At 38.8% G+C, this 25,347-nt stretch overlaps 1 protein-coding gene across 2 annotated transcripts in view; it reads right to left on the bottom strand.

The window, feature by feature from the left end:
- The window catches only part of UBAC2 (UBA domain containing 2), a 253,828-nt gene that overhangs the window by 9,396 nt on the left and 219,085 nt on the right, over positions 1-25,347 (bottom strand). Inside the window, exon 8 of one of the 2 annotated variants that reach the window (XM_028526382.2) lies at positions 16,813-16,935. The exons of the other annotated variant lie outside the window; for it this stretch is intronic. Within the exon in view, the coding sequence (XP_028382183.1) occupies positions 16,813-16,935 (123 nt within the window). The remainder of the gene's footprint in view (positions 1-16,812; positions 16,936-25,347) is intronic. 2 annotated transcript variants of the gene reach the window in all.

The following is a 25,347-nucleotide window of genomic DNA, read 5'->3' as shown; positions in this document are numbered from 1 at the left end:
CACTGGGATGGGAACACATCTGTGGAAGTCCCTCCTAGTGACCTTAAACTCTATTAGCTGTTCTTCATTAAGGGCCCCTCAGCAGCCTCCTGAGGCCCCATGGGCCACAGCTGCCAGCTGGCCAGCCCAAGGATGGGAACTTGGACAGGAGTAGGCACTATCAGACAGCACTGTCACCATCATCTGACAGTGTTTCAAAGAACACGGTGGAATATATTTTTCTTACAATATGCTTTATGCTTTTAAAAAAAGACCACACTGAATGAGAAAAGAAACCTATGGAAGTGGAGATAAATCTGTATTAGTTTTCCTTTCCTTTATTAAAAAAAATACACCCTCTATGACTGAGACCCATGTTCCCTATGATCTCAAGATAACTGTCACTTTGGCATTCTACTTGCAAATCAACTACTCTTTGAGACAAGTGAAATAGGACATTCATTCCAGTGAGATTTATAGCAATTCCCCTCTGTTTTGTTCAGACAAGACTGTGGTTTTTTCTTCAACTTCCCTTTAGCTAAGGGCGTCAAAAACAATTTTTTTGGTTATTACTTCCCATATTTTGATGCTTGCAGAAAAGTGATGCCCACCTAGAAGGTGGCCCCAACCCAATCCCATGCGGGTTGCCCATTCGTGGCAAGGAACTTCTTGGGACACATGTGCGCCCTGCCAAGAGGATATATGGGAGATGTGGCTCACCCTTCCCTCCCATTCACTGTAACAATTATTTGATACCTGTCAGGGTGTGTCTCCTCTCCTACCCCACCAGTGACACAAGTTCACTGTCAGATCTCTGTGGGTCAGTGCAGCTCTTCCTTATCACCTGACCACTCTCTCCTCCTTAGAACTACTGAGTTCCTGTGATCACATCTGTCAGCTAAGCAAACTGTTTCTGGTTATTTCTTGTTCCTGCCTGGCTACAGGCTGTTCAGTGATCCCTTATCTTTGCACTCTCCTGTCTGGCTGAGGGTTTGGCACCAAGAAGGCACCTGTTGCAGGCTAGATGAGCTCCTTTGCTTATATCTTTCAGAGTGCAAGCAGAATTAGGCACCCCCCAAAGTTAATTATTTCACTGCTACCCAATTCCATTCTAAGACATTTAAAATTTGGTATTTTCTTAGAAAACAACATTTTTAATCCACCAACATTAGAAATGAGGAGGTCTGACACAGTATCACTCTCCAACACATTTTTTAGAAATGTTTCTCTTTTTTAAAAAGATTTTATTTATTTGTTTGTTTGTTTATTTATTTATTTGAGAGAGGGAAGGGAGGGAGAAAGAGAGAGAGAGAGAAACATCAATGTGTGGTTGCTGGGGGCTGTGGCCTGCAACCCAGGCATGTGCCCTGACTGGGAATCGAACCTGCGACACTGGTTTGCAGTCCGTGCTCAATCCACTGAGCTACGCCAGCCAGGTCCAACACATTTTTGAGTGAAAACAAGTATTCTTTTGAAAGAGACCACACTTTCATGTTTAGTCCTGCTCTAACTGCTGCTGAGCACCTTCTAGGAGTCAGGCTCAGTGCTAAGTGGGAAAAAAGAGGATGTCAGCCCCCATGGAGCTCACCATTTATCAGGAAAAACAGACAACGTGCAGGTCACTAGACCAATACCCAACTCCATGTAACTTTAAGTATTCAGAGCAGAAGCACAGAGCATACCTCAAAAAAATACATATTAGTGAGGAGACTGTTTTTATAATGTGTTTTGGAGTTTAGTGGGTTTTTCAGAGACAGTGGGAAGAGAACCTTACTGAGATTTATATTCTCTCATACTAACTACATTTTGCCATCTATCAGCTAAGATTGAAAATGTCATATGTGCTTTAAAGCCATTCTCTCTCACTTGGCCCAACAGATATTTCTGAGGACATGAATGGGATTCACACTACAGGTCTCATGTAATATAAACATATTAAGTGGTAACAAGTCTGTCTGGGCAAGAGTCTCATAAGCACCCACACTGTAACATGTTTCCTAGGCAGGGGTGGAAAAAATTACATATGTAGTTATGCTCATACTACGTCCCTTCCTCCATGTGTAGTTCATCATCCGGGAAAACTCAATGGTGTAATTCCCTATTAAAAACCCTGCCGTGGTTCTTTAATGTTTATCACATAAAGCAGAAATCCATGTACCATCAAAAGGTACCTCAAAAGGCTTCCCCTTTGGGGAGCCTGTCTTGCTCCTTTCTCCAGGAGGTGCCTCTGTCCCCCTAGGCACTATTACAACCTCACCCAGCTGTGCTGCCCCAAATTGAATGCACTTTTTAGCATGGTTCATCTTTACAAATGTCACTGCCCCCAACCCTCCCAGCACTGGCAATGCTTTCTCAGTTTCAATAACATTGGAACACTTTCACAGAGTTGACTAGAGCTGTCTCCTTGCCTGGATCCCTGCACTGGGCTCTGTATTACCTGAGGGCAGAAAACTTACCTTATTAACTCTGTATTTCAGGAACCTAGCCCATTGATTAGCCTTTGAAGAGCAGACAGTTGATAATTGTTGGCTAACTAAAAGGCAGGACAGATATGACTGGAATACAGAGGGAGTAAAAATTTGTTACAGTCCATGTTTACCTTCTTTTTACTGAATCTCAGCTGTAGTTTAGTCTTAACTTCCTTGTCTCATTTTACCTGCATCCTATTAAGCATAAACTAGAAGGTCATTTTCTGCCCTGACTGGTGTGGCTCAGTGGGTTGGGCATCATCCTACAGACCTAAATATTGCCAGTTCCATTCTCATTCAGGGTACATGCCTGGGTTGTGGGCCAGGTCGCAGGTTGGCAGTGTGTGAGAGAAACACCCAGTCAATATTTCTCTCCATCTTTGTCCCATCCCCTCTCTCTGAAAATGAATAAATAAAATCTTTAAAATTAAAAAAAGACTTCTAAAAGATCATTTTCTAAGCTTGGGGAGGAGTGAGAGAGACCGACTTAGTAAGTGTCCCCCGCTTTTAAAAAGATTTTCTTTATTTATTTTTAGAGAGAGGTAAGGGAGGAAGAAAGAGAGGGAGAGAAACACTGATGTGTGAGAGAAACAATCAGTTGCCTCTCACACACCCCCAAGCAGGGACTGGCCTGCAACCCAGGCATGTGCTCTGACTGGGAATTGAACCTGCAACCTTTTGGTTTGGGGGGTGATGCTCACTCAGCTGAGCCATGCTAGTCAGGGCAAGTTTTTTCCCCATTGATTTAAAAAAAAAACCATGAAGCCAGTATGACAAAATTGTGTTATTTGTTAATTTTGAGTATGGGTATAGTATAAAAAATCCCTTGTTTGAAAGAAAAAGAAATAGAATAATGTATACAGAATGGAGCAAAAGTACGTTTACAGTTGTTTATATGGAAAATAATAAATAATAATATAAAGAATAAACCCTGTGTTTTATGTAGTCACAACTGTAAACCTACTTTTGCCCCACCCTATATATGTGTGTGTATAAATAAGTATAAAAATATACTTATTTTTAATATAGTAGACATTTGAGTACATTTGATTATTTAAAAAGTTTATTGGGTAGTGTTTGAGTTTTGCATACTCTTAAAAGTACCTGGAATAGCATCTGCAAGGGGTGATGAGCAGGAAGTGGGGATGGGTCTATTAACTGAAAAACAATAGAAATGCACTGTGAAGAACTAAAAATCCAGAGACTTAACGATAGCAGAGTACAAAAGGTAGCAAAACATTTCTGTGGCTGTATGTTAGGCTATTACTGAATTTAATAAGGGATGCACATTCTTAGAATACTTTTTGTTTTTAAAATAGATGGAGTACATTTCCTATCTTAAACATACTACATTTAAATTCCAGATGTGTTTATTTACCTCAGAAAAAGATCAAATAATTATCTCTATTTTTTTGGTTTAGAAAATTATAAGTGTCTTAATGTATTAAAATTATAATTTTGATATTAAATAAAGATAATATAGCACACTTAATTGAAAAATTAAGCATAAAAATGTTTTGTTAGTTTGCACTATCTTAATGGAGCTAACAAATTTGATTTTAGATAATGTGTAGCTTCAACAAACTAACCAAGAAATTATACATTAACTATAAATTTCTAAATGTTATTATAAATGTGTTAAGAGCAAAAACAATATATATTTTTTATCTTTTACAGTCTCTCTAGCCCCTATCACAAGAACAACTAAGCATCTGCATAATAAATAATGCCAGGAAGGAGTCTATGTCTTCATGCAATGACAGTCTGTAACAGCCATTTTCAGGATAATCAAGAAACATAAAAAATAAGATTTAGAACATTAATGCATAAGGAAGCATATGTTAAAAACAACTTTTCATGTAGTGATATCTTTTCATAACAGAGCAAGGATGAAGTAAATGCTGTTTGAAACTGACACTGACAACACCTTAGCGTCACTGCTGTCACCCTGGGAGGATCAAGGAAAATGATTCATTAAAGAACTTTAAAGATTTCAATTCCACGCATTCTCCTGTTATCACTTTTTGACACTTTTTTTAATGAAGTGCCAAAGCTAAGAACTATTTCATCTTTAAATAACTCACACTGTTAACGGCTGCTCTATGAAGAATGGGACTTGAGGGCCTATGAAGTAAACAGTAATAGAACAGAACTCTCTTTCTTTTTACCTGAATTTGAAAGCATTAGCTTGCTCTTTAATCTGTTACCATAAATCTTATAAATGCAGAGTTATTGTAGGGATAACATTTTTATGGAAATTCTCTAATGGAGGTGGAAGAGAACTATGAACTATGGCTCCTTAATCTACCTCTCAATCCTAAAGGGTTGCTGAAATGATCAGTCTGACGAACTGAGAAGCTGCAAGGGCAATGGGATGGATTATGTCATCAGACATAGAATATTGTTTTTTTTCCCCAAAAGGATTTATCGTGGTCTAATCCAGGTGGCTTGGGTCAAAGTGGCATTTTACTCTGGGGACAAGAATGGAGGAGGTGATGGCCTGGATGGTGTGACCACTATGAAATGTTGACCTTGATTTGCTTTCACAAGAAAGCATTTTATGTGGAAGGCAATGTAAAAGTTTTATTATTGTAATGCTCTAAACTTACATTTTTTATAGGCTTTTAAAAACTTTAATTTGAAATAATTTCAAACATACAGAAAATTTTCAATAATAGGACCAAAAACCCCCAATTACTCTTCATTTGGACTTAGTAAATGTTATTTTGCCATAGTGGCTTTCTCTCTCTGTTTATAAACACATTGTCACACTTGTGTTTCCTAAACCATTTAAATTAAGTTACTTACATCACATCCCTTGACCCCTTAGTATTTCAGTGTCTTTTATTTTCTAAGAACGAGGGTATTTCTTTTGTAACCACAGTCAGCATAGATACCAAATTCTAGAAACTTAACATTAATAGAAAACTATTAACTAATCTACAGTCCAATTTCATTAACTGACTGTACAACATCCTTTCACCACCCCTCTTCTCCCAATTTTCCAGCACAAAATCCATTCTTGGCTCATATGTGACATTTAGTTAGCATGCCTCCCTAGTCTCCTTCAACCTGCAACAGTTTGTGACATCAGTATGGTTGAAGACACAAGACGGGTATTTATGGAATGTCTCTTAGATTGGTATTGTCTGCTTTTCCTTTATGAATAAAGTTATGCATTTTTTATCTTAGCACATGACTGATGTGTCCTTTTTGGGGTCTGCCCACAATGCTCTTTGTTCCATTATTGGTAATGGAACAAGTTAATTCTGATGAGTTGTTTAAGCTGGTATCCAATTTCTCCACTGTATAGTTACTATTGTCTTTTGTAATTAACAAGTAACTTGTGGGGAGAGACTTTGATATTATATAAATGGTCTGTGCTTTATATATTGATGATTCTTCCCTGAATAGATTTTAATTCCAATATCTGCAAAACTGTGGTTTTTCCAATATTATCATTCTTTCTGCATTTATTACTTTACATTCCATTTCATTCCATAGAAAGGAAAAACATTTCTCTAATCTTGTGGATACACTTATATAAATATTGATTTACCTATGAATATCAGTATAAACCCATGGATTTTTCCCTGCCCACCCACAAATGGATATTATAGTACTGTCCTTACTTACTTTGATGCTCAAATCTGATGTCTCAGATTTGGCCACTGGGATCCCCTCAGGCTGACTCCAGTATCACTATACCATGACTCCTCAGTTATGGAGCACTTCTTTAAATCTATGCATAAGGTGGTCCAGGTCATCTTGTACCTCCTTTACACTAGGCCTGGGATCCACCATTTGTCTAAACACGTTGGTCCTGTTAGTGGGCAAAAGTATTTAGAAACTAGATCTGGGCTCTGAGTGTGCTCAGTGCTCCTGGGATGCCACTACTTCTGATTCTTTTTGGTAGAGAGAGCTAAGATAATGTACATACACATACATATCAGCATATTATGCTGATATCTCTAATTCCAATCCAACTCCACAAGGTTCTTCCTTGCCTTCCCCTATTCAGTAGTTTTATTTTCCTTCTTCAACAGTAAGATCAACCTATCTCCTCATTTACTGAAATCTACATTTCATAAAAACATAATTTCAGAATTGCTGTATGTATGCCACTTGAAAAAAATAAGCCTATGAAGAGTTCAAGGTTTCTTTGCAGTTCTTTTTTTCTTTAGAGAGTGGGCATATGATGTTCAAAAGTTACTGAAATTAATTTATCCTCCCTCCCCTTATGATTGTTATTCATTTAAAATACAGATAGATCATTGATTTCTGTTTCTTTTTAGTTTTTACCATTGTATCTAGCAAACTTGCTTTTTGAATATGTAAAAGATTAACTTGATTCCTAAAATCAAAACCACATAAAAGGGCTACTCAGAAAAGTACCACTCCCTCTCCATCCATCCATCTTCTCTCCCTCCCTTTGTAATGAACTAATTTCTTTTTTCTTAAATTATATTTTACTGATTATGCTATTTCAGTTGTCCTCATTTTTCTCCCTTTGCCACCCTCTACCCAGCAACCCCCACTTCCTCAGGCAATCCCTCCACCATTGTTCATGTTCATGGGTCATGCATATAACTTCTTTGGCTACTCCATTTCCTACACTGTACTTTACATCCCCATGGCATGCTGTAACTACCTATTCGTACTTCTTAATCCCCTCACCAACTCATCCATTCTCCTAGTCACCCTCACATCTAGCAAACATCAAAATGTTCTCCATGTCCATGATTCTGTCTCTGTTTTTCTTGTTTGGTTTGTTTGTTTTTTAGATTCAATTGTTGATAGATATATATTTTTTGCCATTTTATTATTCCTAGCTTTGATTTTCCTCTTTTTCTTAAATAAGTCCCTTTAACATTTCATATAATAATGGTTTGGTGATGAACTCCTTTAGTTTTTTTCTTCTCTGGGAAGCTCTTTATCTGCCCTTTAATTCTAAATGATAGCTTTGCTGGATAGAACACTCTTGGCTGTAGGTCCTTGATTTTCATGACTTAGAATATTTCTTGCCAATCCCTTCTAGATTGCAAAGTTTCTTTTGAGAAATCAGCTGACAGTCTTATGGGAACTCCCCTGTAGGTAACTAACTTCTTTTCTTTTGCTGCTTTTAAGATTCTTTCTTTGTCTTTAACCATTGTCATTTTAATTATGATTTGTCTTTGAGTGGACCTCTTTGCATCTATCACAATTAGGACTCTCTGTACTTACATGTCTATTTCCCTCACCAAATTGGGGAAGTTTTCCTTCACTATTTTTTCAAATAGATTTCCAATTTCTTGCTTTTTCTCTTCTTTTGGCACCCCTAGGATGTGAATGTTGGACCACTTGAAGTTGTCCCACTGGCTGCTTATACTATCCTCATTTTTTGGATTCTTTTTTCTTATTGTTCTGATTGGTTGTTTTTTGCTTCCTTATGTTCCAAATCATTGATATGATTCTGCTTCATCCACTCTCCTACTGTTTCCCTGTAAATGGTCCTTTATTTCAACTAGTGTATCCTTCATTTATGACTGGATCTTTTTTATGATGCTGAGGTCCTCACTAAGTTCCTTGAGCATCCTTATAACCAGTGTTTTGAACTCTGCATCAGATATATTGCTTATCTCCATTTTGCTTAGCTCTTTTTTTCTGGAGTTTTCATATGTTGTTTCATTTGGGCTACATTTCTTGACCTTCGAGTTTTGATAGCTTCCCTGTGTTTGTTTCTATATATTAGGTAGAGCTGCTCTGACTCCATGTCTTGGTATTGTGGCCTAATGTAGTAGGTGTCCTGTAAGATCCAGTAGCACAGCCTCCCCTATCACCCAAGTGGGGTACTCGATGTGTATCCATTGCGTGGGTTGGGTACACCTTCCTCTTGTGGTTCCACGTCTGCACCCCTCCTGCCACTCTGGATTCTTTATTCCACAGTTGTTGGACTTACATTCAACTCGATTTCCTAGCCTTTAGACCTCCATTCAACTCTATTTCTGATGGTTCTTAGTGATGGTTGCTCTATCGTTTTGTTGTAATTTTGATGTGATTGTGCCAAGAGGCTAACCATGTCTGCCTTGACTGTCATCTTGATCAGAACTTTATCAGGAACCAATTTCAGGACTTCTAGACAAGGTGGAGGCATAGGTAGAGACCGTGGACAACCAAAAGAAAGACAACAACAAATTTAAAAACAAAAAACAACCAGAACTGCTAGAAAATTGAACTGTATGGAAGTCTGACAATGAAGAAGTTAAAGAAGAAACATTCATCTAGACTGGTAGGAGGGGTGGAAACTGGCAGCTAGGATGGAGAGGACATGCGGAGAGCACACATGGCAAGGCAGCAGCTGGAGTACCTGGTGGGTGAGGCCATGGCTGGCAGACTGGGTGGTCCCACATTTGCATGTAGCTAAACCAAGAAGAACAACTGGGGAGCAAGATAGACAGCACAGCCCACGGTACCAGCATGGGAAAAGAAAGCCACAAAACCTTTGATGTAGAAATCTGTGGGGGTTGGGACAGTGGGAGAGACCACCAGCCTCACAGGAATTTGTTGGAGAGGCCCACAGGATTCTAGAATGTACACAAATCCACCCAAGCACCTGCAAATCAGTACCAGAAGGGCCCAAATTCCTTGTGGGTAGTGGGTGAGGTGACTGAAAGCTGGCCGAGAGCTCAGCAAGTGGCACTGTTCCCTCTGTGACCCCTTTCCCACATAAAGCCCCACAATACAGTGACATGAATTGCCCTGCCCTGGTGAATTCCTGAGGCTTTGCCCCTTAAAACATAACAGGCACACAGACACAAATAAATATGGCCTAAGTGAAAGAACAGACCAAAGTTACAAAAATAGAACTAAGTGATGAAGAGACAGCCAACCTAATCAGATACAGAGTTCAAAACAATGGTAATCAGGATACTCACAGAAATGGTTGAGTATGGTTGCAAAATAGAGGAAAAAGTGAAGGCTATGCAAAGTGAAATAAAGAAAAATACACAGGGAACCAGCAGTGAAGGGAAGGAAACAAGGACTCAAATAAATGATTGAAATAGAAGGAAGAAATAAACATTCAACCAGAACAGAATGAAGAAACAAGAATATAATAAATGAAGAGGGGCTTGGGGACCTCTGGGACAACTTTGAACATTCTACTATCCCAATCATAGGGGTGCCGGAAGGAGAAGAGGAGGACTAAGAAATTGAAAACTTATTTGAAAACATAATGAAGGAGAACTCCCCCAATTTAGCAAAGGAAATAGATTTCCAGGAAGCCCAGGAAGCTCAGAGAGTCCCAAATAAGTTGTACCCATAGAAGCACAAACCAAGGCACATCATCATTACATTACCCAAGACTAAAGATAAGGACACAGAAGTCGAGACACAAAAAATGGCCCAAAAGAAAGAACAGATCAAAGCTCCAGAAAAAATACAAGTAAGTGATGAAGAGATAACCAACCTATCAGGTGCACAGTTCAAAACACTGCTAATCAGGAGCTTACAGAAATGGTTGAGTATGGTTGTAAAATAGAGGAAAAAGTGAAGGCTATGAAAAGAGAAATAAAGGAAAGTATGTAGGGAACCAAGAGTGAAGGGAACAAAACCAGGACTCAAATCAACAGTGTGGAGCAGAAGGAAGAAATAAACATTTAACCAGAAGAGACTGAAGAAACAAGAATTCCAGAAAATGAGGAGAGGCTTAGAAACTTCCAGGATAACTTTAAACATTCCAACTGACAGGGATGGCAGAAGTAGAAGAGGGATCATATCAACCATTTTCTCTGACCACAAGGGACTGAAACTAGAAACTAATCTCAAGGAAAAAAACTCAAGAACACTCAAATTTATGGAGATTGAATTGCATGCTATTAAACAATGAATGAGGTAAGAATGAGATCAAGGAAGAAATCAAAAAGTTTCTGGAAACAAATGAAATCAAACACACAACAGTCCAAAACTTATGGGATACAGTGAAGGCAGTCCTGAGAGGGCAGTTCACAGCGATAGAGGCCTACGTAAAAAAGACAGAAACATTTCAAATAAACAACCTAACCATATACCTACAAGAACTGGAGGAACAACAACAAACAAAGCCCACAGCGAGTAGAAGGAAGGAAGGAAATAACCAAGATCAGAGCAGAATTAAACAACATGGAGACTAAAAGGACAATTGAAAGGATCAATAAATCCAGGAGAGTTCTTTGAAAAGATAAACAAAATCAACAAGGCTTTAAGCAGATTCATTAAGAAAAAAAGAGAGAGGATCCAAATAAACACAATCAGAAATGAAAGAGGAGAGATTACAACTGATACCACAGAAATACAGAGGGCTGTAAGAAATTACTATGAAGAACTATATGGCAAGAAATTTGGAAATCTAGGTAAAATTGACAAATTTCTAGAAAAATATCATCTTCCAAAACTGAATAGAGATGAAGCAGAGAGCCCGAAAAGATAAATAAAAGCTGATAAAATCGAAGCAGTAATAAAAAACTCCTGGCCAACAAAAGTCCTGGACTGGACGGTTTCACAGGAGAATTTTACAAGCATTTGAGGGAGAGCTAACCTCTATCCTTCATTGACTATTCCAAAAAATCCAAGACGATGGAAGACTCCCAAACTCCTTTTATGAAGCCACCTTCATCCTAATCTTAAAACCAGATAAAGACACAACAAAGAAACAAAACTTCAGGCCAATACTGCTGACAAACACAGATGCTAAAATCCTCAACAAAATATTGGCAAACCGCATCTGGCAGGCAATACATTAAAAATACCATACACCATGACCAAGTGGGATTCATCCCAGGGATGCAAAGATGGTACTATATTCGTAAATCAATAAATGTAATACATCACATAAACAAAAGCAAAGACAAAAATCACATGATTATATCAATAGATGTGGATAAGCATTTGATAAGGTACAGCAGCCATTTATGATAAAAACACTCAGCAAAGTGGGAATAGAGGGAGCACTCCTCAACATAATAAACACCATACATGACAGACCTACAGCCAACATCATACTCAATTGGCAAAAACTAAAGTCCTTCCCACTAAGATCAGGAACAAGACAAAGTTGTCCACTTTTACCACTTCTATTCAACACAGTATTGGAAGTCCTAGCCACAGCAATTGAACAAGAAAGAGAAACAAAAGACATCCAAATTGGAAAGAAGGAAGCAAAACTGTCATTGTTTGTAGATGACATGATAGTGTACCTAGAAAATCCTATAGACTCCACCAAAAGGCTACTTGACATAATAAGTGAATTTGACAAAACAGCAGGATACAGAGTCAATATCCAGAAATCAAAGGCATTTTTGCATAATAACAATGAAATATCACAAACACAAATCAGGAAGAAAATCCCATTTGATATAGCAACAAGAAAAATAAAGTACCTAGGAATATACCTAACCAATTAGGTAAAAGACCTGTTCTCAGAGAACTACACAACAATGAAGAAAGAAATTAGGGAAGACACAAATGGAAGCATGAACCATGTTCATGGATTGGGAGAATTAACATCATCAAAATGTTTGTACTACCCAAAGCTATTTATGGATTCAGTGCAATCCCTATTAAAGTACCACTGACATATTTCACAGATACAAAACAAACATTTAAAAAATGTATATGTAACCATAAATGACCCCAAATAGCTGCAGCATTTTGAGAAAAAATGAAGTAGGAGGGATCACAATACCCGACACTAAACTGTACTACAAGGCCACTGTAATTAAACCAGCCTAGTAATGGTATAAAAAGAGACACATACACCAATGGAACAGATTAGAGAGTTCAGAAATAAACCCAAGCCTCTATGGTAAATTAATATTGGACAAAAGTGGTAGAAGAATAAAATGGAATAAAAATAGCCTCTGCAACAAATGGTGTTGGCAGAGCAAACAGCTACATGAAAAAAATATGAAACTTGAACAATAGGAGCTTCCGGCCAAGATGGACGTGTAGGCAGACACGCTGTGCCTCCTTGCACAAGCAAAAGAAGGAAAACAACAATTAAAAACCAAAGAAGAACTAGAACTGTCAGAAAATTGAACTGTATGGAAGTCCGACAACCATGGAGTTAAAGAAGACACATTCATCTAGACCAGTAGGAGGGGTGGACACAGGCAGCTGAGTGGAGAGGACTTGAGGCAAGGCGGTGGCTGGAGGACCCGGTGAGTTGGCAGTGAAACAGACTACACAACCCAGGGTCCCAGTGTGGGGAAATAAAGCCTCAAGCCACAGACTGAAAACACCTGTAGGAGTTGAGATGGCAGCAGGAGAAACTCCTAGCCTCACAGGAGAGTTCGTTGGAGAGACACACAGGGTCCTAGAATGTACAAAAGCCTACCCACCAGGGAATCTGCACCAGAAGGGCCCAATTTGATTGTGGGTAGCAGGGGAACTGACTGAAAACTGGCAGAGAGCAGAGCAAGTGCCATTATTTCCTCTCAAACCCCTCCCCCACATACAGCATAACAACGTAGCCACATGGGTTGACCTGCCCCAGTGAACATCTAAGGCTCTGCCCCTTACAACATAAAAGGTGTACTGAGAAAAAGAAATGGTCCAAATGAAAGAACAGATCAAAGCTCCAGAAAAATACAACTAAGTGATGAAGAGATAGCCAATCTCTCAGATGCATTCAAAATATTGGTAATCAGGATGCTCACAGAATTGGTTGAATTTGGTCACAAATTAGATGAAAAAAATGAAGGCTATGCTCAGTGAAATAAAGGAAAATGTACAGAGAATCAACAGTGATGGAAAGGAAACTGGGACTCAAATCAAAGGTGTGGACCAGAAGGCAGAAAGAAACATTCAACTGGAACAGAATGAAGAAACAAGAATTCAAAAAAATGAGGAGAGACTTAAAAACCTCCAGGACATCTTTAAACGTTCCAACATCCTAAGTACCAGAAGGAGAAGAGGAAGACCAAGAAATTGAAAACTTGTTTGAACAAATAATGAAGGAGAACTTCCTCAATCTGGCAAAGGAAAAAGACTTCCAGGAAATCCAGGAAGCTCAGAGGGTCCCAAAGAAGTTGGACCCAAGGAGGCACACACCAAGGCACAACATAATTACATTACCCAAGGTTAAAAATAAGGAGAGAATCTTAGAAGCAGCATAAGAAAAGTAGACAATTACCTACAAAGGCGTTCCCATAAATCTGTCAGCTGATTTCTCAAGAGACCATACAGGCAAGAAGGGACTGTAAAGAAGTATTCCAACTCATGAAAGGCAAGAACCTACATCCAAGATTACTCTATCCAGCAAAGCTTTTATTCAAAAGACAAGGGCAGATAAAGCACTTCTCAGATAAGGTCAAGTTAAAGGAGATCATCATCACTAAGCCCTTATTATATGAAATGTTAAAGGGATTTATCTAAAAAAAGAAGATAAAAAATATAAACAGTAAAATGACAGCAAACTCAGTTATTAACAACCAAACCTAAAAGAAAAACAAAAGCAAACTAAGGAAACAACTAGAATAGGAACAGAACCACAGAAATGGAGATCACATGGAGGGTTATCAACAGAGGAGTGGGAGGGGGAGAGGGGAAAAGGTACAGAGAAGAAATAGCATCAATGGTAGGTAGAAAATAGACAGGGGAAGTTAAAAATAGTATAGGAAATGTAGATGCTAAAGAACTTATATATATGACCCATGGACATGAACTAAAGGAGGGGGGAATGTGGGTAGGAGGAGGTGTGCAGGGTGGAGGGGAATAAAGGGAGGAAAATGGGAGAACTGTAATAGCATAATCAATAAAATATATTAAAAAAATGAAACTCGATCACCAACTTACAACATACGTGAAAATAAATTCAAGGTGAATAAAAGACTTAAATATTCGTCATGACACAATAAAAGTCCTAGAGGAGAATATAGGCTGAAAAATCTTAGGTATCCCATGCAGCAATATTTTCACTGATATGTCCACTAGAGCAAGGGACATAAAGAATAAAAATGGGATCTTATCAAAATAAAAAACTTCTGCACAGGTAAAGAAAACAGCATTAAAATGAAAAGAAAACCAACTATATGGGAAAACATATTTGCCAATGATACCTCGAACAAGGGTTTGATCTAAATATATAAAGAAGTCACATGACTCCACTCTAGGAAGATAGACAACTCATTTAAAAATGGGCAAAGGACTTGAACAGACACTTCTCCAACGAGGCCCAGAGACACATGAAAAGATGCTCAGTATTGCCAGCTATTAGAGAGATACAAATTAAAACCACAATGGGATACCACTTCACACTGGTCAGAATGGCCATCATAAACAAGGCAACAAATAACAAGTGTTGGAAAGGACGTGGAGAAATGGGAACCCTGGTCCACTGTTGGTGGGAATGGAGACTGGTGTAACCACTGTGGAAAACAGTATGAAATTTCCTCAGGAAATTAGAAATGGAACTGCCTTTTGACCCAGCAATTCCACTGCTGGGATTATAAGCCTAAGAACCCTGAAAGAGCAAGCCAAAAGAACTTATACACCCCAATGTTCATAAAAGCACGGTTTACAACAGCCCAGTCCTGGAAGCAACCTAAGTGCCCATCAGTAAATGAGTGGATCAAAAAACTATGGTACATTTACACGATGGAATACTATGCAGGAGAAAGAAAGAAGGAGCTCCTATCCCTTGTGACAGCAAGATGGAATTGGAGAGCATTATGCTAAGTGAAATAAGCCAGGCAGTGAAAGGAAACTACCATATGATCTCACTTATAAGTGCAACCTAATGAACAAAACAAACAAGAAAGCAAAATATAACCAGAGACATTGAAATTAAGAACAAACTGACAGTAACTAGAGGGGAGGTGGGAGGGGATAATAGGGGAAACATCTATAAAGGACACATGGACAAAACCAAAGGGGAGAATGATCAAAAGTGGTTAAGTAAAGATGGCTGGGGTGGGTGGCAGTGGTAGGGGGAAAATGGAGACAACTGTACTTGAACAACAATAAAACAATAGTTAAAGAAAAGGATAAATGGTAGGTACAAAGCAGACAGGGGGAGGTTAAGAATAGTATAGGAAATGGAGAAGCCAAGGAACTTACATGTATGACCCCTGGATATGAACTAAGGGAGGGTAATGCTGGTGGGAGGAAGGGTACGGGGAAGAGGGGAATAAAGGGGAGGAAAAAATGGGACAACTGTAGTAGCGCAATCAATAAAATATACTTAAAGTAAAAAGAGGAGCTAATTTCAATAATTTCTTGTATATATGAAGTATTGTAGATTTAAAAATAAACGAACATTTTATTTTGATGAGTGCCCATCAGTAAATGAATGGATCAAAAAACTATGGTGCATTTACACGATGGAATACTGCACAGCAGAAAGAAAGAAGGAGCTCCTACCCTTTGCAACCACATGGATGGAACTGGAGAGCATCATGCTAAGTGAAATAAGCTAGGTGGCAAAAGACAAATACCATATGATCCCACCTTTAAGTGGAACCTAATCAACAAAACAAACAAGCAAGCAAAATATAACCAGAGAAGAAATTAAGAACAAACTGACAGTAACCAGCGGGGGAGGGGAAGGGGAAAATGGAGAGAAAATGGGGAAGGGTTTTCAGGAACAACTATAAAGGACACATGGCCAAAATGAAGTGGGGTGGGATCAGGGGAGGGAGGTGGGGATGGCCAGGGTAGCAGGAGTGGTTGGGGGAAAATGCAAACAACAGTACTTGAACAACAATAAAAAAATAAATTACAAAAAAAGAAAACCATATTATGCAAAATACTAAGTTTATTTTGCAAATGCTAAGTGTGCACACATGCAAACACTAAGTGTAAGCACACGCACAAGACTATTCCTTGGTATTAACTAAAGAATAAAAACAACCAATTTTTATTGATATCTATCAATAAAAAATACATAAATAAAAAGAAATGATTTTAATGTACTTGTTTTCAAATCATATCTTCCTCAAACTTGTAAGTCCCACAGTAGCGAATCAAGTATTATCACTGCTACAGGTGGCTGTTTAACTGCTATCAAATATACTTTCATTTGGCCCTGGCTGGTGTGGCTCAGTGGATGAGTACTAGTCTGCAAACAGAAAGGTCACCAGTTTGATACCTAGTCAGGGCACATGTTTGGGTTCAGGGCCAGGTCCCCAGTTGGGGCCTGCGAGAGGCAAATGATTAGTGCATCTCTCACACATCGATGTTTCTCTCCCTCTCTTTCTCCTGTCTCTAATAAATAAATAAATAAAATCCTTAAAGAAAAGAAAATAAATCTTTATATTTATATGCTCGAATTCTTTCAAGTCTTGTTCACCAAAACTGCTTGATGTTTGAAGCACTGGTTTAGGATAAGTTTTAGGTTGTTACTAATTACCTGTTCCTCAGAAACCTCTAGAGGAGGGGATGCTTGTTGTTCAGACTGCTGACCATCCCGATAGTTTACATTTTGTCGCTGCCTCAAAGGAGGGAAAAGACGATTCCAATTGATTATTCCTCCCTAAAAAAAGAGATCAATATACAATGATCAGACACAGAAGGGAGAGAACCATCATAATGCTTGCGAGAGCATTCTTTTGCAATGTTGTCATATCTATAGACTGAGAAATAAAATGTCATGCTGATCTGTTGTTTGCAAGCAATCCAAATCCTAAAGTATTGCACCAATGGGATAAAGTATTCAATCAATGGGATAAAATCAGTACAATGTAGTAGGAGCATAGAGAGAAAAGAAGGTAACGAGTCCCACCAAAGTTATCTGTGCAATTTGGCCCACTGTGTCCCCTCTGACTCTGTCCCATCTGTTGGCTCATCTTCATGGACTCTGAGGAGTTCAGAGACTTTCTGGGTGTGACAGGAAAGAAGGCAAGGAGAGGCAGCAACCAGGAACCTGCAGCTTCTTCCAGCAGCTCTTTAAAATGCTTATCTTCCTCCTCTTTCTCCTCCTACTCCTTTTTCTTTTATTTAATTCTGAGCATGCTCAGTGGAGGGAGACTGCAGGTGGAGATAAAACCCAGTTTGAGGGACAGGATGGAGAATGTGAAGGCAAACCTTACACACAAGGACAAGGGGTTCAGAAGTAAGGATCAGAGCTGTCCTCTTGAGTGGCTCTACAGATAATTTAAGAGGATGGCAATGTCATTTCTTTCTTATTCTGTTATCCATGAAAAGAAAACCACCATGTGAAGAAAAATATGCACTACATGATGCTTGAAAAAACACCCACATTTTTAGCTAAATGCCAATATTTTAATCTCTTAATTTAAATCTCTATTTCTAGATTAAGAAAAATTACAGACTAAGACAACCTAAAATTTTTTCTACTACAAATGCCTAACAAGGCTAGGTAAAATAAAAAATATTTCATATGTATAGCTGAACATAAAATGCAGAAATAGAGGCGTGAAGGTGCCAGAAACAAGCTCTGAAGGTACCAGGAAGAAGAAAAATTGCAGCAGTAGGCAAAGCAGGCTACCAACGACAGGGTTGTAAGAGTGAGCATATCCTGCTAACCCAGAACCTCTTGGTTACCTATTTGGGTCTGAAAGAAATAATGACTTGAACTCACTACCTAGTTACAGGCACAACCCTCAAATGCAGCCTGTGATAAAGAGAGGATGAGAAAAACAAACCAAAAGGCTGATCTTCATTCAGGGAGAGAGTAGGAATCATGGTCTGTCTAACACTTGAGAGATGAGGAATTTGGGGTTCAGGTTACACTACACATGTGTTCTAAGAACCCATAAAAATTGGTTCTGGGATGAAGGTGACTATAAGTAGGAGTCAAACAGAAGCAAATATAAAATTAGTCTGGAGACATACTTTCTTACTATGCAATTAAATGCGATTTACAGATAGAACTCCACTGCGGGAAGCAGAATCCAGCACCCATGAGGAAATAATCCATCACAAACAAGAGTCAGTGTGCTCAATAAAGAAGAACTTAAATTCAAAACAATCTGAAAGCTATGAAATCAGAAGTTTAAAGTGATTAAGGTAGAAAAGAAAAACTAAAAAATACATTATAAACATTGTTTTAAAAATTCAGGGAAATTATAAACAAAGATAGTATGCAAAAATTTCCTGGAGAAATACTTGCAGAAATAAATTCAATATATTAGTGATCACAACAAATATACATGGACAAACTCACCAACTCAAAACCTGAGATTCTCAGTTTTGAACTCTTTCCTATCCTCTCCCTGATCCCTAACAGACAAACCTAAAATATAAAGACATAGACAAGGTGATGTAAAGAGATGGAAAAAGGAATATCAGAGAAGTACTAATCAAAGCAAGCTAATGTCACTATATTCATGTCAAATAAATAGACCTCAAGGTCAAAATAAGCATTTTAGTGATAAAATACATTGATGTTATTTCTCTAAAATACAACAGCATCAAAATATAGAAAACAAAAATTAATAGAATTACAGGAGAATTGGAAAAATCCAGACATATATTTAATTTTTACCATATCTTGATAAATCTAACAGACAAAAATAATAATATAGATTATAAAGTGTGTCTAAATGGATAAATAATAATATAGATTATTATAATCTTATAAAATAATAATATAGATTATTTTAATCTTATAAAATAATAATATAGATTATAAAGTGTGTCTAAATGGAGTCTATAGCCTACACTCAATATTTAGAAAACATGTAGCTTTTCCATTATACATAAAATATTTACAAAAAGTGACTGTGCACTAAGTCCTATATGAAATGTCCACAAATACCAAAACATAAATATCAGACTATATTGTCTGACCACAGTGCAATTAAATTAGAAATCACCATCAAAATTATAACAAAAAATAAAAATTCACACAATTGAAAATAAAAATAGAGAAAATCATAATGGAAATTAGGAAATATCTAAAAGTTAATATAATTGGGACTATTAATTATCAAAAGCTTGTAGGATGTAATTAAGTAGCTGATATGGTTTGAAAATATTAGGCTTAAAGAGAAAATGAAGACTGAATATTAAAGAATTAAGTACATTCAATTGAAGAACTGAAGAAATTAGGGAAAGCAAAAATACAAAGAAATGAGAAAGAATGAAGTTGAATGTTGAGAGCAAATATTAATGAAGTGAAAACAAAGACACAATAGGGGGCATCAATAAAAATGAATGCTTGTTTAAAGAGTCAAATGAGACTTCCAGTCAAGATGACAGTGTAGGTAAATGTAGTGCTCAAATCCTCTGACAAACACACCAAAATGAGAACTAAGCCAGAAAACAGTCATCATTGAGAACCACCTGAAATCTAGCTGAGCAGAGGCCCTACAACTAGGGATTTAAAGAAGAAACTGCACTGAGATTGGTAGGAGGGGTGAAGATGACATGTCACTGTTAAAAATCAGAAGGTATTGATATCTCAGCTGTGGAAGTACACACAGAGGAGAGCAAGGGGCTCCAGTACCACACCAGGACCTCCAACCCATGGTTCCAATGCCAGTAAGATAAGTCACTATAACTTCTGGCTGTAAAAATCAGTGGGGATTATGGCTGAGTGAGACAAAGGCTTCTGGAGTCCCAGGGAGTTCCTCTTAAAAATATATATATATTTATTTATTTTTAGAGAGAGGGGAAGAGAAGGAGAAAGAGAGGGAGAGAAACATCAATGTATAGTTGCCTCTCACATGACACCTACTGGGGACCTGGCCTGCAACCCAGGCATGCACCCTACGCTGGAAATTGAACCAGTGATCCTTTGGTTTGCAGACCCACACTCGATCCACTGAGCTACGCCAACCAGAGTGCAGAGAATTCCTCTTAAAGGGCCTGCTGGCTTACTTGGACTTTCCCCTCTGAGCTCCAGTGATGTGACAGCAGCTTGAAAGGCACCAAGGACATATGGGGAAAAAATTAATCATCCAACATCAGGGTGAGATCTGGAGGGGCAGCTTCCTCCCAGACAAAAGTGCTGGCAGAGGCCATTGTTCCTTTTCTGAGAAGCTCCCCCTACAAAGCCTGGAGGCAGGCACCATATCTGAGTATTTACCTGGCTCACACAGTTTGCCTCATGCTGGTGATTCCCTGAGGCCCTGGCCCACCCAACTTGTGGGCCTACCCAAGCTGTTTCCAGTGGCTCTTCCAATGACTCCTGCTGTGGACTTTCCTAAAATCTCTCAAAGTTTCACAAATTGTAACAAACAGCATCTGGTTATGGCGTGTCCCATACCTCTTGCTAAATGGCATCAGGCCTGGTACTAGTGACAGCTGGATTTACTTCACAGCTTGGCCTCTCCTGGGTACTCCAAGTTCAGTACAAGTAGAAATCATCTGCAGATTTCTCTGTAGCTTATGCCTGTGGCCACAGACAGTGGCTAACCTTGCACCTCCTGGGAGGCCTCAGAGACAGTGCTCCCTGTGGACAGCATTACACACTGGATAACAACCCTACCATCTCCACAAGCAACATACTAAAGGGGCAAGTCCTGCTCCGTAGGGTTGTTTCCTGCACAGCAGCTCTTCCACTGTAGTTCAAGCCAGTCCTCACAGCTGATTCGCCTGGGGGTCAATCCCTCCTAGTGATGCCAAAAGCAATTAAGGTTCAACTATAACAGGACAGCTCACACAGTGGTGTACATGGAGAACCTAGGTCATGTGACAGGGGAGGCCATGAAATGGGACCCTATAGAACACCTACTACAGAAGTCCAGGACACATAGCAGCTCTATTTAATACATACTTAGGGAAGCAGCCAAAATCTGGAGACAAAGAAACAGGTCACAAATGAAAGAACAGATGAAATCTCCAGGAAAAGAACTAAATGAAATGGAAGCCAACAAACTACCAGATACAGTATTCAAACAATGTTTATAAGTATGCTGAAGGAACCTAGTGAGAACTTCAATAACATGAAAAATGACCTAGAAACCATAAAATGGACCAGTCAAAAATGAAGAATCATTAACTGAAATAAAGAATAATTTACAGGGATTATACTGCATTAAAGAATAGTTTACAGGGAATCAACAGTAGAGTAGATGAAGCCCAAAATCAAATCAGTGATTTGGAAAATAAGTAAGCAGGAAACACTCAATCAGAGGAGCAAAAAGAAAAAGGAATACAAAAAAATGAAGATAGTGTAATGAGCCTCTGGGACAACTTCAAGGAGACCAACATTTGCATCATGGGAGTGTCAAAAAGAGAAGGGAAAGAGAAAGAAATTCAAAACCTATTTGAAAAAAATGACGGAAAACTTCCCTAACCTGGTAAAGGAAATGAACATACAACTCCCAGCACAGAGCGTCCCAAACAAGATGAGCCCAAAGAGGCCCACACCAAGACACATCATAATTAAAATGCAAAAGGTTAAAGACAAAGAGACAATATTAAAAGCAGAAAGAGAAAAACAGTTAGTTACCTACAATGGAACTCCCATAAGACTATCAACTGATTTCTCAACAGAAACTTTGCAGGCCAGAGAGGAGTGGTAAGAAATATTCCATGATGAAAAGCAAGAACCTACAGAGAGGGAAGATGGCAGCATGGTAGGAGGGAGCAGATTCTACTTCCCCCTACACATGGGAGAAAAACCTAGCCGATGTACAGAACAGAGCAAGCAGCCACCAGTACATAGCATATATGAAAATAGGAGATCAAAAATTATTGTGGACATTGAAAAACCAGATGGTAAGGAGAGTGCTTCAGGAAAATAAGGGCCCAGAGATCACTGGGAACCAGGGAGGCTGCAGCCCCAAGCACGGTGCTCACCAGGTCTCCCACAGGGCCCTTGGGAGACAGCTGGGTTAACTGCTCTCTCCCTGGCTCAACAAGGATTGAGTAGCACTGGGGGAGGCCTGGTTTCTTGAAGGCGCAGAGAGGGGAGTGAGGACTAAGTGGCAAACACACAGGGGCTATGAGCACCCACGCATAGCCCCGGGAAGAGTGCGCACCCAAACCTGTGTGACCAAGGGCGGCCTGGCCGTGTGCCCGCGCCCACAACCCGGGGACAGTGTGCTTTGTGGAAGACCCGGAGCCCACACCTGTAAGCCTGGGGAGAATGTGTGTACCACAAGAGCCCCGGGGCCCACAACTGTAAACCCAGGGGACACATGCTTAGGAGGGCCCGGATCCCACATCCAGGGCCCTGAGGAGAGGTGCCAGACTGGCTCTGGGGAGAGTGCATGGCTAGCCCTGGGGAAAGTACACTGGAGGCTGAGAAAGGAAAAAAGTGAAAACAGGAAGGGAGAAAAGTGAAACCAATCACCCCTTAGCCTGCTTTAGCCAGCAAGACCAGAAAAACCAGTTTGGCCAGTTTGAAACCAACAAGAAGTTTTTTGTTTGTTTGTTTGATTTTTTTAAAAGCAATTTTTTATTTTTTATTATTTTTATATCCCTCAATTCCTTTTGCTTCTCTTTCCTTCTTTCTAGTTTTATTCTTTCTTTCTTTCTTTCTTTCTTTCTTTCTTTCTTTCTTTCTTTCTTTCTTTCTTTCTTTCTTTCTTTCCTTTCTTTCAATTTTATCTCTTCTTTGTTCCTTATTCTGCTGTTTTCTTTTTTATTCTTTTTCTTTCTAAATACCCACAAGTGAAACAAAAAACAAACAAACAAAGAAACACACAGGAACTGTGAAAAGGCCAGAGTTGGACCCAAAGAGGGGGCATCCCAACAGCTGAGACAGCAAGACAAATTTCATTTTGCTATTGCAGAGAACTTGCAAGTTAATGCATATTTGTGTTATTATTTTTCATTATTTATACATCTTTTATTTTAATTGTATTTTTGTATTCGTCTTCTTTCTGTATAGTTTTCTTTGCTTGGCTGGTTATATTGTATCATTTGACAGGTTTCCCCTGTTATCTCATTCATAGTGTATTGCAAATTTACTGTCCTTCACTTCATTTGTGTTCCATTAGTACACTACTCAAGGTTTTATACTCCCTATTCTTGTTATCTAGATGTCATAGATTCTATCATATGATTGTCCTAATATTACTGTAAATAATAGCTTTCCATACAATTGTAAATACTATACAACACTCCACCCCCACCCCCAGATCTTAGCCCATTTCACAGTTTACTGAAATCTATTACTGAACTGGTTAACTCTATTCTCTCACAGACTACAGCTACTTACTATCTTTTACTCTCACCTTACCTCAGAACCTGACCTCCCACAAGCTCACTGCTTTCTAGATCCAACTCACAATCCTTCCCTCCCCAGCAAGAGTCTTATCTTCTTTCCATTCTTTCTAAAAAGTGGCTAGTGAGGTGGAATATCACAGTTAACACTGTACATAGCTAAAGGATCTCCTATTTCTTCTTTACCCACTGCTAATGTAAATATCATAGAATACTCTCTTGCTCTCTTAAACCATTTTGCCTTACCCCTCCAACTGATCACAAAAAAAGAGCAGGTGGAAGCTATGAAAACCAGGATATATGAAGGAGACTGCACCACTAAATCTCACTGTTATTCTACCACAAAAGGTCACACCATAAACCCAGGGAGTCAGAACAGAACAATTTAAGAAGCAGAGGCTAACAAGAAGAGTCACACAAACAATGGGAAGAAAAGGAAACAATCCCCAAATGAAGGGAAAGGAGGAAGCCTCAGAAAGAATGCTAAATGAAATAGAGGCAACTCAACTATCAAATATTGAGTTCAAAGTGATCATTATCAGGAAGCTCAATGAGCTCACAGGGAAACTACAATGAACTCACTTCTAACTATATCAACATGAAAAAGGAAATAGAAACTATCGACAGGGGCCAAGAGGAAATGAAGAATATAATTTTTGAACTCAAGAACACAGTAGAAGGAATCAAAAGCAGGATCCATGAAGCAGAAGATGGGATCAACAAGCTTGAGGACGAAGTAGAAGAAAACACCCAGAAAGAGCAAGAAAAGGAAAAGAGGCTCAGAAAGAATAAAGAGGGATTAAGAGAAATGCAAGACAATATGAAACATAATAATATCCGTATAATATGGTTACCAGAAGGAGAAGAACAAGAGCAAGGGACAGAAAACCTATTTGAAACAGTAATGATGGAAAAGTTCCCTAATTTGATGACAGAAAAAGTCATACAAATCCAGGAAACACAGAGAGTCCCAATCAAGAGGAACCCAAAGAGGCCCACTTCAAGACACATCATAATTAAAATGGCAAAATTTCAAGACAAAGAGAGAATCTTAAAGGCAGCAAGGGAGAAACAGGAGGTAACACACAAGGGAGCCCCAATAAGGCTAGCAGCTGACTTCTTAATAGAAATGCTCGAAGCCAGAAGAGAATGGCAAGAAATATTCCAACTAATGAGAACCAGAGGCCTGCAACTAAAGCTACTTTACACAGCAAGGCTCTCAATCAAGATAGAAGGCCAAATAAGGAGCTTCCAAGACAAAAGAAGTCTAAAAGAATACACGTCCACCAAACTAGCTCTGCAAGAGATGCTAAAGAGACTGCTTTAAGGAAAGGGAGGAAAAGAGAGAAAGAGAGAGAGAGCGAGAGAGAGAGAGAGAGAGGAACACAGGTACGAAAATGGCAATGAATAAGTACCTATCAATAATAACCTTAAATGTAAATGGATTAAATGCTCCAAATGACGTGGAATAGCTGAATGGATAAGAAAGCATGAACCACACATATGCTGCCTACAGGAGACCCACCTAAGGACAAAAGATCTACACAGACTGCAAGTGAAGGGCTGGAAACAAATTTTCCAAGCAAATGGACAGGGAAAAAAAAAGCCGGGGTAGCAATACTCATACCAGACAAAACAGACTTCCAAAAAAAGGTCCATAAAGAGAGATCCAGAAGGTCACTTCATAATACTCAAGGGAAGAATCCACCAAGAAGACATAAACATTGTAAATACATATGCACCCAACATAGGAACACCCAAATACATAAAGAAAATCTTAGAGGACTTCAAGGAAGATATTGAC

This window comes from Phyllostomus discolor, chromosome 11 (assembly GCF_004126475.2).
Source record: "Phyllostomus discolor isolate MPI-MPIP mPhyDis1 chromosome 11, mPhyDis1.pri.v3, whole genome shotgun sequence".
NCBI classification, from domain to species: domain Eukaryota; kingdom Metazoa; phylum Chordata; class Mammalia; order Chiroptera; family Phyllostomidae; genus Phyllostomus; species Phyllostomus discolor.
The sequence above is the reverse complement of the archived record's forward strand: the minus strand, read 5'-3'. Positions and strand labels throughout refer to the sequence as shown.